This window comes from Budorcas taxicolor, chromosome 11, assembly GCF_023091745.1.
Source record: "Budorcas taxicolor isolate Tak-1 chromosome 11, Takin1.1, whole genome shotgun sequence".
Classification (NCBI taxonomy): domain Eukaryota; kingdom Metazoa; phylum Chordata; class Mammalia; order Artiodactyla; family Bovidae; genus Budorcas; species Budorcas taxicolor.
In genome coordinates this window covers 11,811,548-11,831,727 of record NC_068920.1, presented here as the reverse complement: position 1 = coordinate 11,831,727, position 20,180 = coordinate 11,811,548, and the positions used below count along the sequence as shown (strand labels likewise).

At 46.8% G+C, this 20,180-nt stretch overlaps 1 protein-coding gene across 1 annotated transcript in view; it reads left to right on the top strand.

Moving 5' to 3' along the window:
* F13A1 (coagulation factor XIII A chain) overlaps nt 1-20,180 on the top strand; it is a 139,915-nt gene that overhangs the window by 79,379 nt on the left and 40,356 nt on the right. The window contains exons 7-8 of the mRNA XM_052648391.1: nt 49-223; nt 2,963-3,101. Of these exons, the coding sequence (XP_052504351.1) occupies nt 49-223; nt 2,963-3,101 (314 nt within the window). The remainder of the gene's footprint in view (nt 1-48; nt 224-2,962; nt 3,102-20,180) is intronic.

Here is a 20,180-nt window from a genome sequence, read left to right as displayed (position 1 = left end):
TCTCCTAAGGGACCTCGGCTCCTTCTCACCTGTCATGGTCTCGTTTAGATCAATGCCAAGGACGATGAAGGCGTCATCGCTGGCTCCTGGGACAACGTCTACGCTTACGGTGTTCCCCCATCAGCCTGGACCGGCAGTGTGGACATCCTGCTGGAATACAAGAGCTCTCAGGAACCAGTCCGCTATGGCCAATGCTGGGTTTTTGCTGGTGTCTTTAATACGTGTAAGTAACCAGTTGAGTAAGTATTGTTTTAATGTAAAGGAAATGTCACCTCAAGACATTTAGTCTCTAACCTGGTGAAGGGACCTAGCAATCTCCGTTGGATCTATAGAATTTGTGGATGGCTACTCTGGGATGTAGTCAATGCCTGGTTAAATCGTACTGGGCCAGCATGCTCATAATTTCTCTTTGATTGCAGAACCTTTATAGAAAGAATGAGGGACAATTTCCTACATAATCCATCGTTCAACCCTCAGCAAAATGGAGAGTTTTGGGGCCAGGAAAGGGTGGGAGGGAAGGATATACAATTTTTAATTAGTAATCTCCACATTTAAATAATGGTTAAATTAGCAAAATTTAAAATAATAAATAATAAGATGTGGACTTCTTATTTGTTATTCAGAAGGTTTATAAAAATGCTTATTTGCTCACTGTGTATCCATGAGAATTTTGTAAATATGCCCACTTAGTTTTTACCTTAGCTGAGGAGGGTGGGTGGCAGATGGGCTTATCTCAGTTCTTATATGAGTCTCAATGCCCCTGAGCAATTATACACCAGAAATTAATGAACGATCTTTACTCTCTGGCATCCCCTCTTGCCTTTAATCTACCCAACATCCAAACCATAGAGGAAACACGCAGGAACAGAACCGTTCTCTTCCACCTCGTGCATTAGTTTCCAATATGGCATCTGTCTGTCCCGGCCCAGACAATGTTACTGTTAATTCAGTGAATAGTTTTTAAAAAATACATTTATTTCAGAACGTCTTCATCATTGTTAACAATAATCATTTTCATGCCATTTCTATAGCCCTGTAAGAAAGACGTGAAACTCAAGGCAAAGTGTCCTTTCTGTTTACTCACCAATAAAGACTGTTTTAACCAGTTAGCATGTGTTTTAATCAGAAAAATCAAGGAGGGTCTGAAGGCTGGAAGCCAGGATGAAATAATGTTTTTATAAATGATCAGGAAGACTGTCCATTTCAGCTCAAAGTTGTGACCATCTGAGAGTCAGTCAGAGGTCCAAGTGGGAAGAAATCATAAGTGTTCTGTTGTGTGTTTTTTTCTCAATGGCATCAAACTGAGTAGGATTATTTTCTTAGCCATTCCCATATACTTAAGAGCTACAGGAACATGTATTTCCTGGGAGCAATGAAGGGCAGTGGAGCCAAGGTATCAGTGTCCTAGGAAGCCTGGTCTGTGGAGTTCCACATGGAAGCCTGAACTTCAGGAAAGCTAACAGCTGGAGGAAGGCCCTCCTCTCCTCCGTGGCTCCCAAGGCAAGATTGTGTGCCAGGCGCTTGGCGGAGACAGCCTCTCTGATGAAATGTTCCCAGGAAAACACACAGCACTCCCCACGTCCCCTTGATGCCTGCAGTTTCTCTATCCCAATGTGATTCCTCAGTTTCAGAAACAGATGAAGTGAAACCCCATCCACGTGTTGCTGCTGTTGTTCAGTTGCTAAGTCATGTTCGACTCTTTTGCGACCCCATGGGCTGTGACCTGCTAGGCTCCTCTGTCCATGAGATTCTCCAGGGAAGAATCCTGGAGAGGGTAGCCATTCCATGGGATCTTCCTGACTCAGGGATCAAACGTGAGCCTCCTGCATTGCAGGCACACTCTACCGCTGAGCCACCTGGGAAGCCCTCCACCCGTGTATGCTTTCTGTATAAAAGGATCATCAGGTCTAGTCCGGAAAACAGACTCTGGTGATAAGGCAGAGGCCTGATGCAGGGGATGCCACCATGAGGATAAACCTGAAAAGGGAATTTGGAGGGGAGGAGGTCCTGGTGCCCCATGTCAAGCTGCGTCTGGCTTAAAATTATGAGTTCAGCAGACTCTGGGACAAATCTCACTCTGCGATCACATGAATTGGTGCCAAGGCAGGAACAGAGCTGGAGTGCCAATCATTTTGTTGGTAAAACTGTAGTGTGTGTCTGGGTTGTAAATCAAGAGAGGAAGATGGAAGTGGGAGGCAGGTGGTGGTTGCCATCAGTGTCATTTGGGGTGTGAAGATTAAGTCATTTAATGAGGACCCTTGAGTCTCTACCAGACTCGTGTTTGGATTTCCAAGGTTGTTCTATTGAAGGGGGTGGATAGTCTTTGGTTAAAAATGCTAAACAATTCTGAGATGGGGGGGGCGGGAAGGCAAGTCATTAATCTTAAAATTGTCAGCTGAATTATTTTCAATGAGCACTGATGTCTGGCGTCCTGGGAGCCAGGAAGGGCATTTGGATTAAGTTTGATCAATAGGTACATATGTCAAGAGGCGCATCCAGGTAATTTATTATCTGACAATTAGAATGGCTGTGGTGCCGCCCTCCACCAAGTGCCACAAGAGCAAGTCCCACCCAGGAAATCAAACCACACTGAGGGTCTGCTTGGTAAATTCCTGGTTTCCTATTAGCTGGGTTTTTTAATTTTTATTTTCAGAAACACAGGCCATTAGCTAGATTAAAATAATCCTACTTTGATGATCATGTGACTAGCAACTAAACAACTGGAACCCTGTTACTGGGATCCCATTCCCACCGGTATCATTTGGCGCCCACCGGTCCAGCAGAAAGGCTTCTGTCTGCTTCCCTGATCCTTGACGACAGGCCCCTTTCTGGCTTTGGACACCTGAGAACAACCTGTCCATGTTGGTCAAGAAGAAAGTCCCTTCTGAGAAGGGATTGCTCACTCTATGTTTATTAGATCTTGGCGATCTGTTTAATTGTGGTCCATCTTTCTTTCCTGCAGTTTTGCGATGCCTGGGGATACCAGCGAGAGTCGTCACCAACTATTTCTCAGCCCATGACAATGATGCCAACTTGCAATTGGACATTTTCTTGGAAGAAGACGGGAACGTGAACTCCAAACTCACCAAGGATTCAGTGTGGTGAGTTTGATTTGCAAGGGCACTGGCTGATATCAAATTGAAGTGCATAACACATTTACCACCAGACAGAGTCAGTCTGATGTTTCTTTCTGTTCTATTTTAAGGTCTATTCAATACCATAGGCACAAATGTCTGATTGTCAGAGATTGTTTTTAGCTAATGAATGAGAAATATTACTGAACAGCAGTTTGGGCTTCTAGTAATAAAGATCGATCACCCCATTACAGCAGCAGCTCCTGGAAGAGGCCACAGCTTTAGTGGCCAGAGCCTAAACCAGTCCCTCTCTAGCTTTTGTTATTGTTGCTTTTCAGCCACCGAGTCATGTCCAACTCTTTGCAACCCCAGCACATCAGCCTGCCCTGTCCATCACTATCTCCCAGAGTTTGCTCAAACCTGTGTCCATCAAGTCAGTGACGCTACCTAACCCTCTCATCCCCTGTTGCCCCCTTCGCCAGTTGCCTTTGATCTTTCCCAGCATCAGGGTCTTTTCCAATGAGTCAGTTCTTCTTATCAGGTGGCCACAGTATTGGCGCTTCAGCTTCGGCATCAGTCCTTCCAGTGAATATTCAGGGTTGATCTCCTTTAGGATGCACTGGTTGGATCTCTTTGCAGTCCAAGGGGCTCTCAAGAGTCTTCTCCAGCCCCGCAGTTCTAGCTTAGCACATGACTATTATGGTGAATGGCAGAGATACAGAAGCCGTGTCTTCTCTACGGTAAGAGCAACACAGCCAACGTTTATTACGCACTTACTGTGTACTAGTCTCTGTGTGTACATGAGCTTATCTAATCCTTTTAGGTTTAATCAGATAGGAGTTTATTACCATTCCATTTACAGCTGAGCAAACTGAGGCATAGAGAGCTTAAAATACTTTTCTCAAGGTCACACATCTGGTAAGCTAAGAATAAAACCAAGAGCATCTGACCCTTCTGCTGCTAAGTCGCTTCAATCGTGTCCGACTCTGTGCAACCCCATAGATGGCAGCCCACCAGGCTCCGCTGTCCCTGGGATTCTCCAGGCAAGAACACTGGAGTGGGTTGCCATTTCCTTCTCCAATGCGTGAAAGTGAAGTCGCTCAGTCGCGTCCGACTAGTAGCGACCCCATGGACTGCAGCCTACCAGGCTCCTCCAACCATGGGATTTTCCAGGCAAGAGTACTGGAGTGGGTTGCCATTGTCTTCTCCAATCTGACCCTTAGCCACAACCTTTATTGTTTTTGGCCTTTGCAATATAAATAGGATTGCCCTTTGCATGTAAAGATGTGGTTCTCCTGATCTGTGACCTCATCTTTTATTCAGAGATAGAAGTGGAAATAAAGTCAGAATTATTACCAAATACCAGCCCTATGGTTTTTTCACTGCCCTGAATCTCTGTATCATAAGCTGGCTACAAGGAGTTTAGGATTCCAAAGAAATTTCCTTTATTCATGGGGACCCACTCACTCCAAAACAGTATTCTAAAAAGATGGGGGCGGGGGGGGGGGGGTGGAAATCCCAAGAATCCAGACGTAAAGGGTATTCACAAAGGTCTGTACGGAGGGAAACTGCCAGGCATGAACTCAGTGGAATTTCCAAGCCAAAAAGACGTCTCCTGGAGCTGTTCTTTATAAGCAATAAAGCTAAAACACTGTCAGCGGTGAAAACATCCAAGTGGGCATGGGAGGAAGTTGGAAGCTCATTTTAGAAGAAATTAAAAGTTAGAAGTGTCTTAACTCCCCCATGTCACAGGAATGGAGCACAGATGCAGGGGCAGAATTCACTCAGCAGTCCCAGTGGACGTCCATTCGAGAATGAGAAAAGAAGCAAAATTGCTGAACTAGTGGCAAAATGCTCGTATGAATAAAAAAACACTGCAGCTCACTTGAAGAGCAAGCTGAGCAATGACAAGCTGGAGACTATAGTCAAGACAAAACCTCTCCTCTGTAAACTGAACGGCAATTGAAAGCACCATTTAAGCCCTTGGAGTCCCAGTAGAGCAGCCCTGTGTGTATATGGAATGACAAAAAAAAAAAAAAAAAAAACAGGCCCAAATAGCTACCCCCGAAGCTGCTCTGACATCCGACCATGGCAGATAAGAAAAATGGTAGAGCCTACTCGCAGAGCAAGCGTAGAGACAGTGCTGGAGAAAAGACCATGGACACGGGTGAGGGCCGAGCTGGGCGAGTGGCACCGGCAAGTGTACGTGACCACGTGTAGCACAGGCGGCTGGTGGGGAGCTGCTGTCCAGCGCAGGGGCCTCAGCTCGGCGCTCCGTGATGACCTAGGGGGTGGGAGGCCCCCGAGGAAGGGGACGCAGGCACACAGAGCGCTGATCCACTTCCGGGAGAGCACAAACTACACAACCTCGTAAAGCAATTATACGCCGATTGTTTCAAAGAATTATTTGGCCTTCTGCACTGCTCATCTCTTCCTTTCTCTCTCTCTCTCCACACACACACACACACACACACACACACACACACACCACTCAATGCCCTTGTAGCCAAGTGCAGCTCAGAATTATTTCTTCCGATTCTTTAACCCAAATGCCTCCCACCATAAATCCCCACAGGCACCCATCAAATAACCTCAAGACGCCCCTTGTTCAATTGATACAAAAGCCCGAAGCTGACAGACCTTTCCTTGGTAACCCTTTCCTCTTTCAGCTCTCTGCTCCAAATTCCTTTCCCAGTTTCTCCCACTCTCGTTCCCTCACTGTGCTCAGCTGTGTCAGACTCTTTGAGACTCTGTGTCTGTGGGATTTCCCGGACGAGAATACTGGAGTGGGTTACCGTTTCCCACTCCAGGGGATCTTCCTGACCTAGGGGTCGAACCCACACCTCCTGCGTCTTCTGCTCAGGCAGGCGGATTCTTTACCACTAGCTCCTCCTGGGAAGCCCAGGTGTTCCTGGGCTTTTCGCTCCTTCAGTGTCGTCCCTGAAGATCCCACCACCATGGGACCGTGTCCTCTGGTCTGGGGCCCTCCCGCCTCCTCCACAAGCAGACCACCACCCCAGTCTCCCCGTCTCCTCTCTGCTTGGCTCACAGTCTGACTAACTGAACGGCTGCTGCTCACCCAGCTCGGGCCATGCCAGATTGTGGAGTGCAGGGATTAAAGGGGTTCAGTCAGCCCTGGGTCAGGCTGTGTGACCTTGGGCACCGCACACCCTCTCTGTGTCTCTCTTGCCCCCTAGGGTGGAGCCGGCAACATTTCCAAGCATAACAGGTGCTTAATGAGTGTTAGCTGCTGTTACTGCATTCATTACTAGTCGCACAGCTGGAATTTCGGGGAGGCAATGTGTTGCCATTGACCTCGGCGCTGAAGTCATCAGGAAGAGAGGGCGCCCAGTGGTCTAGGATGACTTGCTGTTTCTGTCACTCTGGTTTGTTTTGTTTTGTTTAAAAATAACGAAAGCCAGAAACTGTCTCCTGAGTACAAACACCAGTGAACCCTAGAAGTGATAAACGTTCTGGAAAGCCAGACGTATTTCTGAGACCCTCCTTGCTCGAGGAGGCTGGTGGAGACTGTCCCTGGACGCGTCCACCAGCACGGGGTCACCACGGCCACCCCTGAGCCAAGCTCTGACTTGGGCAGTCACTGGCCGCAGGACCATGAGCAGGCAGCTTCACCTCGCTGAGCTTCCTCATCCGTAGACTGAGTCTAACTTCGTAGTCACCGATTAAACGACAACGTAAGGAGGCAGGTAGAGTGCTCCCCACCGTGCCCGGCGGGCGCCTGCAGATGGGACTGGCGATGGCCGCTGGTGAGAAGCAGGGCCCGCCTGCAGGGTCGGCAAGCCGGGCAGGGCTGGGGGCAGGAGGCTGCCAGAGGCCGGGCCCAGGCAGGGAGGCGCCCGCGGGCCCCGCCGACCACGAGAGGCCAGGGCTGCACGCGGGCCGCACGCGGCCTGACGGACGTCCGAGTGGGGGTCTCGCGCCGTCGGCCGCCCCGAGCCGCCGGCCTCACTTGCCTCCTCCGGCTCCTCTCAGGCAGGCAGCCGGCTTGTCCGCGGCCCCGCGCCCTCTCTCTAACGGCACCCACGAGAATGACTGCCTGCCTTTCTCAGCGCCTCCACCATCTCTCCAACACCGAGGTGCTGATGGTGGCGAATCAGAGTCCAGCTGGTCCAGCTGACTCTTCTCCGTGGCTGCCGAGTCCCACATGCCCGAAGCAGAAATACGCCCGGACGGGGGATCAGAGGGAGGGTGGTGTGCGGTTCAGAGCCAAGAGGGCTGAAGTCAGGCTTCCCCCCGGCTCTGACCTCCTTTTACCCGCGCAGACCACACAGTGCTGACCGCTCGCCCGCCAGCTTCCTGCTCTGCCAGCCTAGATCCCTGCGTGTGGATCCCGCTCCCAGAGAGCCTCAGCTCGCCAGGGGCAGCGGTTTGGCACCGAGTGGGCGTCCTCTTGATGCCCGCGGGGGGAAGAGTGGGCTTCTTGCGGATTCAGGAGAGGGAGGGGCCCTTACAAGGGCACAGCTGGGCAGAGTAATTGGACCTCGGGCTCGCAAATGCAATTCCGGGAGGGCCAACGCAAGGTAACATATCCTGGAAGGAGCGGTTTAAGCCGCCTGCCCCCAGTGTGTTGATGGGTCTGGAATTATGTGTAAGCTCTGGGGGAAGGCATCCATGAATCACCGAGGACAGCTTAATGAAGATGCTGGTGCCACGTCCGGCTGCAATCCAGGCAGTGAGCAGGGACGAGGGGCTCACGCTGGGCAGGAGTAAAGTGACCATTTGTCCACATCCTGAACGAGCTCAGCTTGCTCACCTCAATCATACCACAGTCACAATATAAATGGAAACAATTTTTTTATGGGAATTAGGGCTCCAACACAGTAAAAGGTGAATGTATAATAGTTTGGGTTCCAATCAGTTCTCATGGATTTGGGGTAATTACATGACGCCACTTTTGTAAAAAACTTTTTATTTTTTTGGTGTATAGCTGATTAACAAACAATGTTGTGGCAGTTTCAGGGGAACAGCAAGGGGACTCTGCCATACATATACATGTATCGGAAATGGAAACAATTTTAAAAGAAAGGGATGCTGATGCTGGTTAGGGTCATGAAAGGCATTTCAGTACAAGGCTCCTCTCCTTCTAAACGGAAGTGTGATCCAGTGTCCCACTGCTGGAGAGGAAGTGGTCAGACAGGATGATTCTGGGTAAAGGGTCTGTGCCCACCTCTAGACCTGTCTCCATCAGAATGTAGCCCTCTGCAGGGGAGCCATGTCTGGCGTGTTTTACTTTTGCTTTGCCAACACAGTGCAGGGCAGGGAACTGGTTGGAAAACATTTTAAGTACTCATTTAGATGACTAATCTCATTTAATTCATTCAACAAATGCTATTATACACAAATACGTCCAAATGTCAGATGCTAAGGATTCAGGGGGAAATTAATCAGGTCACTGCCCTCAAGGTGCTCCGTCCGATGTTCACCAGCAAGACAACCACACACAGTACACACCATAAAAATGTAAGGTGGGTGGCAGTGTGAGCCAGGAGTCCTGGAGGTGAAGGGAAGGGCCTTGCATCCTAAACCCAGGGGTGGAGGAGAAGATATCCACATGGTCAGTGAACAAAGCCATTGTCCCCTTGCAGTCTTCCGGTCGTGCTCTTCAAAGATGAAATGCCCAGGAAATGACCTTGACCCACATTTGAAACTCAAGGTAAAAGTCTAAGGGGCTGATGTGAGACGACCAGAGATCAGTTTGCTTCAAGGTCAAGTGGGAAGGAATGGAAGGTGGCTCAGTAGGTAAAGAAATCGCCTGCAATGCAGGGGCCACAAGAGACAGGTTTGATACCTGGGTCAGGAAGATCCCCTTGGGGAGGGAAAGGCAACCCACTCCAGTATTCTTGACTGGAGAACCCCACGGACAGAGGAGCCTGGTGCGTTGCTCTCCATAGGGTTGTAAAAAGTCAGACACGACTGAAGCAACTGAACACGCATGCACACACATCTTATATTATTATGACTGTGGTTGTTGAATACTGAAACTCACTCTCCGTATGTCCAGCCCCTCACCACTCCTTCATGGACGATCTCAAGAACCTCTGACCCTTTGCCCCCTTCCCGAAGGGGCTAATGCGCCCAAGGCTGCACATTCACGAGAAGCTGATGGACTCACTACTGTCTGGGGCCGGGGTGGGTTGCTCTTACCGTCAGCACCTCTCCCGCTTCTCCACCTGCCAGGCACTGTCCAAGCCCAGGGGCTTGCCCCTTTAGGACTAGCCCACCCCTCACTCGGAGTTGCAAAGATCCCAACAGTCACCAGTGTCCAGAGGCCCTCTTGGAGACAACAGCTTTCTAGACCCTGGGACTCCTTCCAGCCCATCCAAGCCTCATGCTACAAGTGTCCCCTTCCATTCTACTCACATTCCTGGGGAAAGTCTTCATCTCTAAACAGTGAGTTCCAGGTGGGGTTGGTGAAAGCATGTGCTACTCATGCCATCGGGGTGTGAAGAGAAGGGTCTGTGTACCTGTGTGCTCATCTAGGCCCTTGAGCCACCCATCTGCTTCCCAGAGGCCAGCTGATGGACTAGCTGTCAGATGTAGAAAATGGCATGGCTCAGAGGTTAAGCATCTCATGATATTAAAGATAATTGGAAAGATGATGAATGCTAAAACATTAGCAAGAGTCTTTCCTTTATTACCTTTTCATTTGAAATTAAGTAGGTTTGATGAAACTGGCTTTCTCAATTTAATTTTTTAAAAGAATTGTGAGTTAGCAAATTTGTATTTATCAATTTCAGCTCAAAGTTGGGACAATCTAAGAACTAGTCAGTGACTCACATGGAAAGAAAGTATAGTTTTATTTTGCTTTTCCTTGGGATCTCATGGAAAAACACCAACCAGATCAAGTCAACCTGCTCTTATAATTTTCTTTCCTCTCTTTCTCTCCATGGCTCAAGGCAATATGATTAGCTCTGCCACCAATTAGCTGAGTGACTTTGGGCAAGTTGCTTGAATTCTCTGGGCCTTAATTTTCTCATGTGACTTTGAATTTAACGAGGTATAGGGTCACCTCCAGTATTCTTGCCTGGAAAATTCCATGAACAGAAGAGCCTGGTGGGTTACCATCCATGGGGTCACAAGATTCAGACGGGACTTAGCAATTAAACCTCCACCGCCACCAGCTCCAAAATGAATACTTTTTGAATGAATGTCACTGTTCTTCCAGCCAGGCCTTTCTTCTCACAGTCAGTAGTTTGCCACAGGAACCCTACTCATCTGCACAGGCCAGGCTGGGATCCACTCACACACGTGTAGGTGCTGCTTTGCAAACTGGCTCCCCAGGAAAAAAAGACACAGAAATCAAGCACGCCACAGAAAATTTCTGTAATTCTTTGGCTGGCCTCAGAGCATCTGCTTCTTACAAAATTTTAAAAAAAAATCCTAACTTCCCTCAATACTTTTTGGAAAGAGTATAGTTGTTATTGTTTGTTTTTCACTTCAAATGCAAAAAAGAAAAAAACATAACAAAACACCTCTACTGCAATGGATAGTGTCAAATCTATAAACAAAGCTCTTTCTAAGCAAGTTTTAGAGCAGAAATTCAGCAGCTTTCCTGCTGGGGAACCAGCCCTGGATGGAACACAACCCCACAGAGCCTAATCTCGTTGGTCTTGTACTTGCCTGCTGGTTTGCCCAGCATAGGTGCATTTTTGATGTTCAGACTGATACACTTTTTTTGAAAAAAATACTTTTACTTTGTATTGAGGTATAGCTGATTTACAAGGCTGAGATAGTTTCAGGTGAGCAGTGAAGGAATTCAGCCGTGTATATGAATGTATCCGTTCTTCCCCTAGCCCCCCTCCCATTTAGGCGGCCACGTAACACTGAGCAGAGTGCCTTGTGCTGTCCAGTTCTAGCCTGTTATCGAGTCTAAATGCCCCATGTACCTGTCCATCCCAAACTCCCTAACTCTTTCCCCCATCCTTCCCTCTGACAACCATAAATTTGCTCTCTAAGTCTGTGAGTCTCTTTCTGTAAGTCAGTCTGGTTTTGACCCCTGTTTGGGGAACTAAATCCCACATGCTGCATGGCCAAAAAATATAAACAAATTTTTTAAAAAGAAAATCTTTGCAGACTGATCCACTTTGTATGTTGTTTTTAGAAGCTCAGTGTGTTCTAACTAGTTGGACTTTCACATTGTTATATTGTAGTTGAGTTTTAATCGTGATACGCAAAAAGAATTATCCAAAAATGAATTCCAAGAAAAACAGAAGAAAAATTCTGAATGTAAGCCAAACTGCTTACGATGCTTAGCGTTCATAAAATTATCTTGTGATGTATCCAAGTTACCAGTCTTGAACTGCTACCAAAGTATTTATTTCAAATAACTTATCCAGTTAACCACACTCTTGTCAGCCAAATTATTTTTGGGAAAATTACCTGGAGCTAGATCGTGAGAGCTGTCATTTGAGACTAAGAATATATGCTGTGAATCCACTCCAGAGTCTCAAAGGGAGGACTGAGAAACTTATCTGCCACCTCCAAGAATCAAAACAGCTCCCACTTACGGAACGCTTTCTTTGTGCCAGGACCTAAGCTAAGTGGGTGACATGTATTGCTATTAAGTCATTTAATCCTTTTGACAACCCAATAAGAGAATGGCTATTATTGTCCTCACTTCTAGAGGAATAAATCGAGGCACAGTAACTTAACCATGGTCATCAGCCTTTAGCCTCCATGATTTCTGGTTGGAAATCCTGTTTAATTCTATTGATAATCCACCGTACATAATAAATCACTCTTTTGCGTGCTGTATTCCAAACCGTCTCTGGCTTCAGCTTTTGACAGTTTGACTCTGAGGCATTTAGGTACAGATCCCTTTGAATTCATTCTCTTTGAGTCTTTTAACTTCTACGGTGTGTATATCACTATCTATCATCAAATTTGGAAAAGTTATCAGCTATTACTTCTTCAAATATTCTTTCTGCTTCTTTTCCCTGTTTCATTTCCTTCCGAGAGGCCCATTATGTGTGTGTCCCACGTGCCTCGGGGCTCTGTTCATTTTTCTTCATATATTTCTTCTGTTATTCAGACTAGATCATTTCAATTAACTTCTCGTCAAGTTCCCTGGTTCTTTACTCTTTCTACCTGCTCAAATCTGCTTTTGAGACCCTCTAGTGAATTTTTGAAATTTTTATTCCAGCCGTTATACTTTTCAGCTCCAGAAATTCTATTTGATTCCTATCCATAATTTTTGTCTCCTCATTGATATTCTCTGTTTGGTTAGACATTGCTTTCAAAGGGCTGCCAAACAGGTTGATAGTGATAATTCATTTGCTGACGTTTAGGGAGTGCCAAGCCCATTTTCTCTTCTTTGTTCTTTGATAAGCTGCATGTTTTTATAGCCACCGTGGCTGTGAGGGTGTTCACTTTCAAGACTACCATGGAGCTAGAGAGAGAGGAGTAGAAATAAGGGAAATTTAAATGCCCCACAACTTGCAGTTCTTACTGAGATTCTTTTGTTTTTGTTGAGTAAATCCTCCCTATATTGTTGCAAATCTTTGGTTCATTTCCAGAGTTCCGGAGAAATTGATTTTGATCATGTTTGTTACGAGTCTCCTTATTTTCATGAAGGAGTAGATTTTTGGAAGCCCTTCCTTTGCCATTCTGGGAGTTTTTCTCCAGAGCACACTTTTAACCGCTATACAAGTGGTTAGAAATTTGGGGCATACCAGACCCCTGGAGGGTTTTACCCCTGGAATAGTTTGGAGGCGGGCATGGCAACTCCTATGGTATTTTTGCCTGGAGAATCCCCTGAACAGAGGAGCCTGCGGGTTGCATGTAGTCCACGTAGTCACGAAGAATCGGACATGACTGAGCAACTAAGCACAGCACAGGAATAGTCTGGGATCTAAAACCATCTTCCTGACATGCATCTGCTGAACTACAAATTATTTTATGTATTTTTTATTTCATCAAGTCTTCTGTACATTATAAGGCATTATGTTATCTTTTAGGACTTGTCTATATAAATATGTGGACTTTGTTTCAGTATAATAAATGGGGTGTTACGAAACATTTGTTTTAAAACTAGGAAGGTACACCAGTTTTTGAAGGTTGAAAACCGCTGCTCAGGACTCTCCCCGCCCCTTCCTTTCATATTTCTGTCCTAGCCCTGCAGCAATAATGTCTCCAGCGTTATCTCCCAAATACTTGTTCTACTCAGATCCCACGTGAGAGTGACAAAGAGGGGGTTTGGGAGGTAAAAAATGAGAGATCATCACAAATTCTTCTCATGAGATTAGAATGAAAGAAGGAAATGGAAGCCATCTGATAAACCACGTAGAAAGCACTAAGGTATCTTTCACAACAAGAAAAATGTCATGTTTTGGTTAGTCATAAATTCTGCTTAAGAGAGTCATCTTATACACAGACCAAAGGTTACCAGTTGTCAAATAATTAAAAGCTAATAAAATATGTACCACCTAAGCTATACTGAATGGAATTTAATTTCTTTTGATGATTAATAAGGCCTCTTGAAAAACTTCATATAAATAAGAGTTTTCAGTATAGCATACTCATAAACAGCTGTATAATGGAAAAAAAGTAATTTTGGTAATGACTAAGACTGTTGGCTGTATTTTTTAAAACTCCTCTCAATAAGTATGGATAAGCTTGGTCAGAATTTATCATAAAAAGCTTTTTAGATGTTATTCTCAAAATCCAATCTCTTCTCCATTTTCGGCAGGTATATTAATTGATAATTTGCTATGCAAGAGAGCGGTAAAGGTGTCCAGGGTCATAGTAAACCCACCAAAGGGAATTCAGCACAATGACAGAGGCCCTCCTGTTAAGTAGTGACGTCAGATGTGGCTCCTGAGTGGGTGGTGTCTACCTGAACATTTGGGAGGTTTCATTTGGTCTCTTCCATTTCTGGGGCCACAGATAAAAAATAAAACAGATAATCAAGAGGGAAAACTATCAAAAGAGGAGAAAAAATAAAATTTACATGATTATCTCCTAATGTCCTAAAAATCATTGCTAATAAAGCTGCTGTAAAATTCTCTCCATAAATATTCAAGATCTCAGTACCTGGGATTGAGAAGAGCGGGGAAAGGCTATATACTTTCAAGACTTAGGCAAAACACATTTCCAGGAGAAGTTGTAAGCAGAAGCAAACTTGCTGAGTATTAGCACACTGTATGTGTAACTGAATACATCTGGGCTGGCATTTATCCAGTAGAGCCTGGGAGGACCGAACCAGCGTTTAGACCATACCAACTTTCTGACTGGTTCAAGTTCACTTCCATTGAGGTGGTGATGCTATCTAACCATCTCGTCTTCTGCTGCCCTCTTCTCCTTTTGCCTTCAATCTTTCCCAGCATCAGGGGCTTTTCCAGTGGTCAGATTCTCAGGAGATAGTGGAGGACAGGGAAACCTAGCATCCTGCAGTCCATGGGGCACAGAGAGTTGGACATAACTTAGTGACTGAGCAACAACATTCTGATCGGTTGCAGCTTCCAACTGGCTTACGTCTGTGTCTGAGCAATTATTACCTGTTTTAATTATCACCCCTACTATAACTGCACCTCATAATTTCGTTTTGGTAGTTACAGCGCATCCCCGAGGCCATGCCATCTTCAGCCCCCTTGACTGGGGCCTCATGCTGCATCAGGGGCCTCCCTGGTGGCTCAGCTGGTAAAGAATCTGCCTGCGATGCGGGAGACCCGGGTTCCATCTCTGGATTGGGATGGTCCCCTGGAGAAGGGAAAGGCTACACACTCCAGTATTCTGGCCTGGAGAATTCCATGGACTGCACAGTCCGTGGGGTAGCAAAGAGTCGGACACGACTGAGCGACTTTCACTTTACTTCATGCTACATCAGATGGTGCTTAAACTGCAGCTTCTTAATGAGCATCGTAGGGTTCCTTCCCTGTGTATAACAAGCAAAAACAAACACCTTCATTGCTTCTCTCTGTTCTTGATGGGCGATTTGTTCCTCCTGGGCATATTGGCTTGACCTCCACCCAGCTGGACTTTTGGGAGCCTTTGGTGGACAAGACCCCAGAGAAACTCAAAATGCCCCTCTTGGTTTCAGCACTCCAGCATCCCCTAACCGTGAAGAGCTGCACTCGAAGAAGCGCGGTTCCCCCAGCTCCACAGAAGATCCCTGAAGCATGCCGCTTCCTCTGAATAACTCCCCTCTGTTGCTGGCTTCATTACCTTTCCCAACTGCTGACAAGGACTTTCTTGATCCAGACTCTTATCTCCACTTTGGAATGTCTTGTAGACAAGCCTCAGGGTCAATCAACTTGTCTCTGCTCCTCTCCCACAACCCCCAGCCCACGCCACGCCTTCATTATTGGAATGACCAGACGTCAGCAAGTCCAAGATGTGTGGCCATTACTGTGATCAGTGTCACTGCCTGTGTTAGGAGTGTATCAGCAGGGCTAAAGAGAGGGTGTGTGTGTTATTCGCTCAGGCGTGTCCGACTCTTTGCAACCCCATGGACTGTAGCCTACTAGACTCCTCTGTCCATGGAATTCTCCAGGCAAGAATACTGGAGTGGGCTGCAATGCCCCTCCTCCAGGGGATCTTCCCGACCCAGGGACTGAACCTGGGTCTCCCACATTGCAGGCAGATTCTTCACAGTTTGAGCCACCAGGGAAGAGATGAGGGTATGCCCTCGTCTCCTACAAACACAAATAGTTTGCAAGACAGACCAGTAGCTTTTTTTCCACCCCCCTGCCATTTTTCAAATGAATTCAAATACTTGGTTTACATTTGAAGTTGGTCCAAGACATCTCTTCCAGGGCTTTCTCTCGATCTTATTTGTGCTCTCCCTTGAGCCCTAATGAAGCTGCAGAAACAGAATTGCTATCCCACGTCTCTTTCTTTTTAGGGAAGAAAACCTTTTTGCACAGATTGCAGAAAAGATGACCCTGTGGAATGTGTAAGCAGTTAGCCAAGTTAAAGGCAGTAAAGGACACCTTGCTTAAACTATTCACTCCATTTGAACAAACAGCACGCAGAGCTCAGAAGCCCATCTTGGTCTCAGCTGTCTTTTTGGTCCACTTCTGCACCCTCCCATGAGCTCTCATCACTCTAGATGTGACCTTAGCCAGTTGGAACCAGGACAGATTCTGAACTCTGTTCTTTCTTCTTTAATAAAATGTTTTTCTTTCTGTATATATTTATTACAAAAATTTCAAATGTTGCAGAAAAAAGTATAAAAATAAGAGTCATCCCCTTTCTAGCTACTCAGAATATTTGCAACATTTTGTTAAGCATTCTTTAACAGGTCCCATTGCGCACTGTATTCATTTTTTATTGTTGCATAACAAATTACCAGAACCTTGGCAGCTAGAACGGCACACATGTATTATCCAGCAGTCTCTGTAGGTGAGGAGTGTGGGCACAGTGTAGCTGGTCCTCTGCTTAGGGTTTCAAATGATGGCGATCAAGGTAGTGACTGTGGGCCCCTCTGATGCCTGGTGCTCTCTTCCAAGTTCATGCTGACTTCTGGAAGAATCCAGCTCCTTCCCACTGCAGAACTCGGGGAAGCTGCCATTTTCTTCCAGGCCAGCAGGGGAACGTATTTGCTGCTTCAGATCTCTGGTTTGCTCTGTCTCAGACCTCTAGACCCAGATTTAAAGGTTCACGTGATTAGGTCAGGTCCACATGATAATCTCCTTTTTAATTAACTCAAAATCAGCAGATTAATTAGCTTAATTACATCTGCAAAATCCTCTTTGCCAGGTAAAGTAACATAACCCCAGGAGTGACAACCCATCCGATTCATAGACATCACCCATATTCAAGGGGGAGGGATTCATACAAGAGTGGGGCTCATTGAAAACTCTGCCTTCCACGCAAATGGACATCCCCAGTGAACACTATACTTTGTGTTCAGAAGCGTGATTTTTAAAATAGATATGCCCTGGTTATTTTTTTTCCTACCTAATAAATACTGATCAGATTTTTATGGCTGAAGAGTGTTCTACTTTGTGATTTAAAATAGTTAATTGTATATCGGATGGTTTCTGATTTTCCTTCTTAAAAATTATGGACGGATAAACATCCTCATATACATGTCTTTGCATCTGCTTGATTATTTCCTATGCACAGTTCTAAGGAAAGGGCTTAACCAAATCAGAGGATAAACTAAGCCAAGGGTCCTCCAGCAGGGCACGGTGCTGCTTTGCAAGTGAGGTTTGCTTCAGGAGGAGACCTCTGTGTCCTTTGCACCTATACCACTGAATCATTATTGATAGCATCCTTGAAAGGAGTTCTAGAAATTACTAGCTGCCACTGCAGGAAACATACAGGAAGTGACATAAAGAAACGATGTGCTTTTCGCTTCTCCCCTCCATCGTTATCTGCCCAAAGAAGTCCTTTTCAATTTGATTAAATAATTCTCAACAAAACAGGGGCTTTATGTTAATGTCTACCTGCTTCTTTAGAAAGATGCAACACGGATATTAGATCACAGAGAAGGTTTATAATCTTTTTAACTTTAAAAGGACACTGCATATTTCGACAGTATAGTGGAAAGTCGGGTTCCAAGTGAAGGCTATGAGAAAATACAAAACCGTGAATCTTAAAAACAAACAAAGATTTAATGATGCCTGCCTTGCTGAGAGATCCTCTTGCCTTTCAAGAAAACAGTACCTGGTGAGCAGCTGCCAAGGGCCAGATCTGGTGCTGGGAATGTGATGGTGAACAGGCAGGCCACACCCCCAGAATGAACCCAGCACTCTGACAGTGCATGATGAAACTGAAAGGTGTATTTATCTAGACAGAGATCTAGGTTAAAAAGCTCTAAAATTTAAAAAAAAAAAAGACTTTCCAGGAAGCATATCTATTTCTAACCTGGATAGAGGTAGATAGAATTCAGCCATGTCTGTAAATATCAGTTCCTTTCGCAGAGGAACGTGAGATGTGAAAGGCAGGCACGTGTACCCAGAAGTGCTGACCACCCAGACAGAAAGGGGCCCGCCGTGGCGTGGTGGGCCATTCCTGAGCGGAGAAAGAGGTATGACGGGACAAGGCCTGCAGCCGCAGAGGGTGCAGCCTTGCGGCTGCCCGTGTCCACTCTGGGAGCCCAGCTACTGGCGCTTCCGCCTGCTGACCAAGGCCCAGCACCTCCGGAACACACCTTCACCTCGGCCACTGCTACAAGTCCCTGGCCCTCTTATTAAACTCTTCCACCTTAAACATACCTTAAACTTCCGCCTTCCGTCCTGAAACTGGAAGAGCTGTGAGTAGCTAATGAGATATTTTACTCAGGGAAAAGAAACTCTCCCCCCATTTCCTGGTCGTTTGAAAAGAAAGAAAATCCTCCAGGCAAAGTCTTTACCTGAGGTTTGAGAACAACACTTACATCTTGTTCAAGGCTAACCTGGCCCCGGTATTTGAATTTAAAATAGGAGGTCTGGGGCCTATTAATCTGGGTCGGTGCTGGGGAAAGCTGGGTTGCTAATCACTGCAGGCTGTGCAGGACGCAGGCCTCTCTGCCTGCCCGTGTAACCTTCACCATCTGGAGGGAGGCTCGCGTTGTTTAATACGTGATCAGGGTGACCTTCCTTCCAGCTTCGGAGCAAAGACAGGGGCTCTCAGGTGAGAGCTGACCCCGGGCCCCCGCCCTGAAGCCCCACACCCCACACTGTGACTGCGACCTCCATCTGCGTGTCCCTCCCCGGCAGGCAGTGACGTGCTCCCTGTATTTGTCCAGGCGCCGCTCTTGACCTACGCCCCCTGCACCTTTGGTATCTGAGCCTCTTTTGATTCCATCTCTCCCTTTATTCTGCCTTACTCTCGCTCCCTCTCTCCCCACTGGCTCCTCCTCCGTAGACACGACACTCTCTCCTAATGGAAGAATAATCAGAACTATCTTCCCGTGTTGCGCTGTTTTCCAGGCACTGGCCTGTCTTCTCGTCTTCCACTTACAACCCGAGTCACTCTTGGGGTAGAACTCGACTCAGCGCGTCTCCCCGCCCACACCCTCCCCACCTGGCCTTTTCCTGGTCACTCCCCTCCGTCAACAGTAAAGACGCCCCCTTTAAAGTAAGTAAAGGCTCCCTCCTTGTCAAATCCTGAGTGTCATCTGTGTGTATAAAGATGCCTCTTGGGTTTCATCCTTAGGGTTTCTCACAGGCCCTGAGTCCATCATCCCCCAAATGAACCTGTCACCCACCCAGCACCCGGCCCCTGCCCCCGACACAAACCTTCTCTTCCTCCTCCAGAGGTCTCGGTAAACAGAACCATCACACTCCCTGGAAATCGGGAAGCTTCCTCACACGCACAGTCCCCTCCTGACGGTTCCTCTTCTTCTCTACAGTAATGGGGAGCTCAGTCCCTAGTCCTCACCCAGCTCTCTCAGGTACAGATTTGCAGATTTAACTGACCCAAGGAGAAAGCCCAAATATTTAACTTGGGATAAAAGGGTCTCGCAATCTCATTCTCACCAAACTGTAGCTCGGTGCTTCAAAGTGTGGATCCTGTAGCTCTAACTTGCTGTGTGACTTCAGGCAAGATTCTTAACCTCTCTGTGCTTCCGTTTCCTCCCTTGTAAACAGGGGTCAGTAATGCCAGCAGCTTTCTCCTGGCATGCTGGGTACATCAGGTGTGCTCATGGACAGTGCCGGCCGCACAGGAGGTGCCGTGTGTACCTGCCAGTCTTGTCATGCACTGCCCACCGCTACCTGCCAACCCCTCTTCCCCCAGATATGCAAACGTGCTACCCACCTGCCACAACGAACAGCATACAGGTCGCCAAACACTCTGTGCCTCCACAACTTGGGTTCTTAGTCCTTTTTTGACCTGCTGAGCTCTCGTCTGTCTGGGGGACTCAGCTCAAACATCACTTCGGCTGTGAAGTCGTCCCTCCTGCACCCAGGACTTCCCCACTGAGACCCCAGTGACCCCACCTGAACTTGCCCTCAGTCAATTATTGTTAACATCAGAGAGTTGCCATGTTGGAGCACTCATCCTACACCAGGTCTTGTTCCAAGTGCCTTAAGCTTCACGCAGAACCTATGAAATGTTCTAACAGTTGGTTTCTGTGTCTGTCTCTCCTCCTTGATCGTGGAGTTCCTTACGGACAGGAACCTATGCTTTGATCAGGGTGGGGGTCCAGCACGGTGC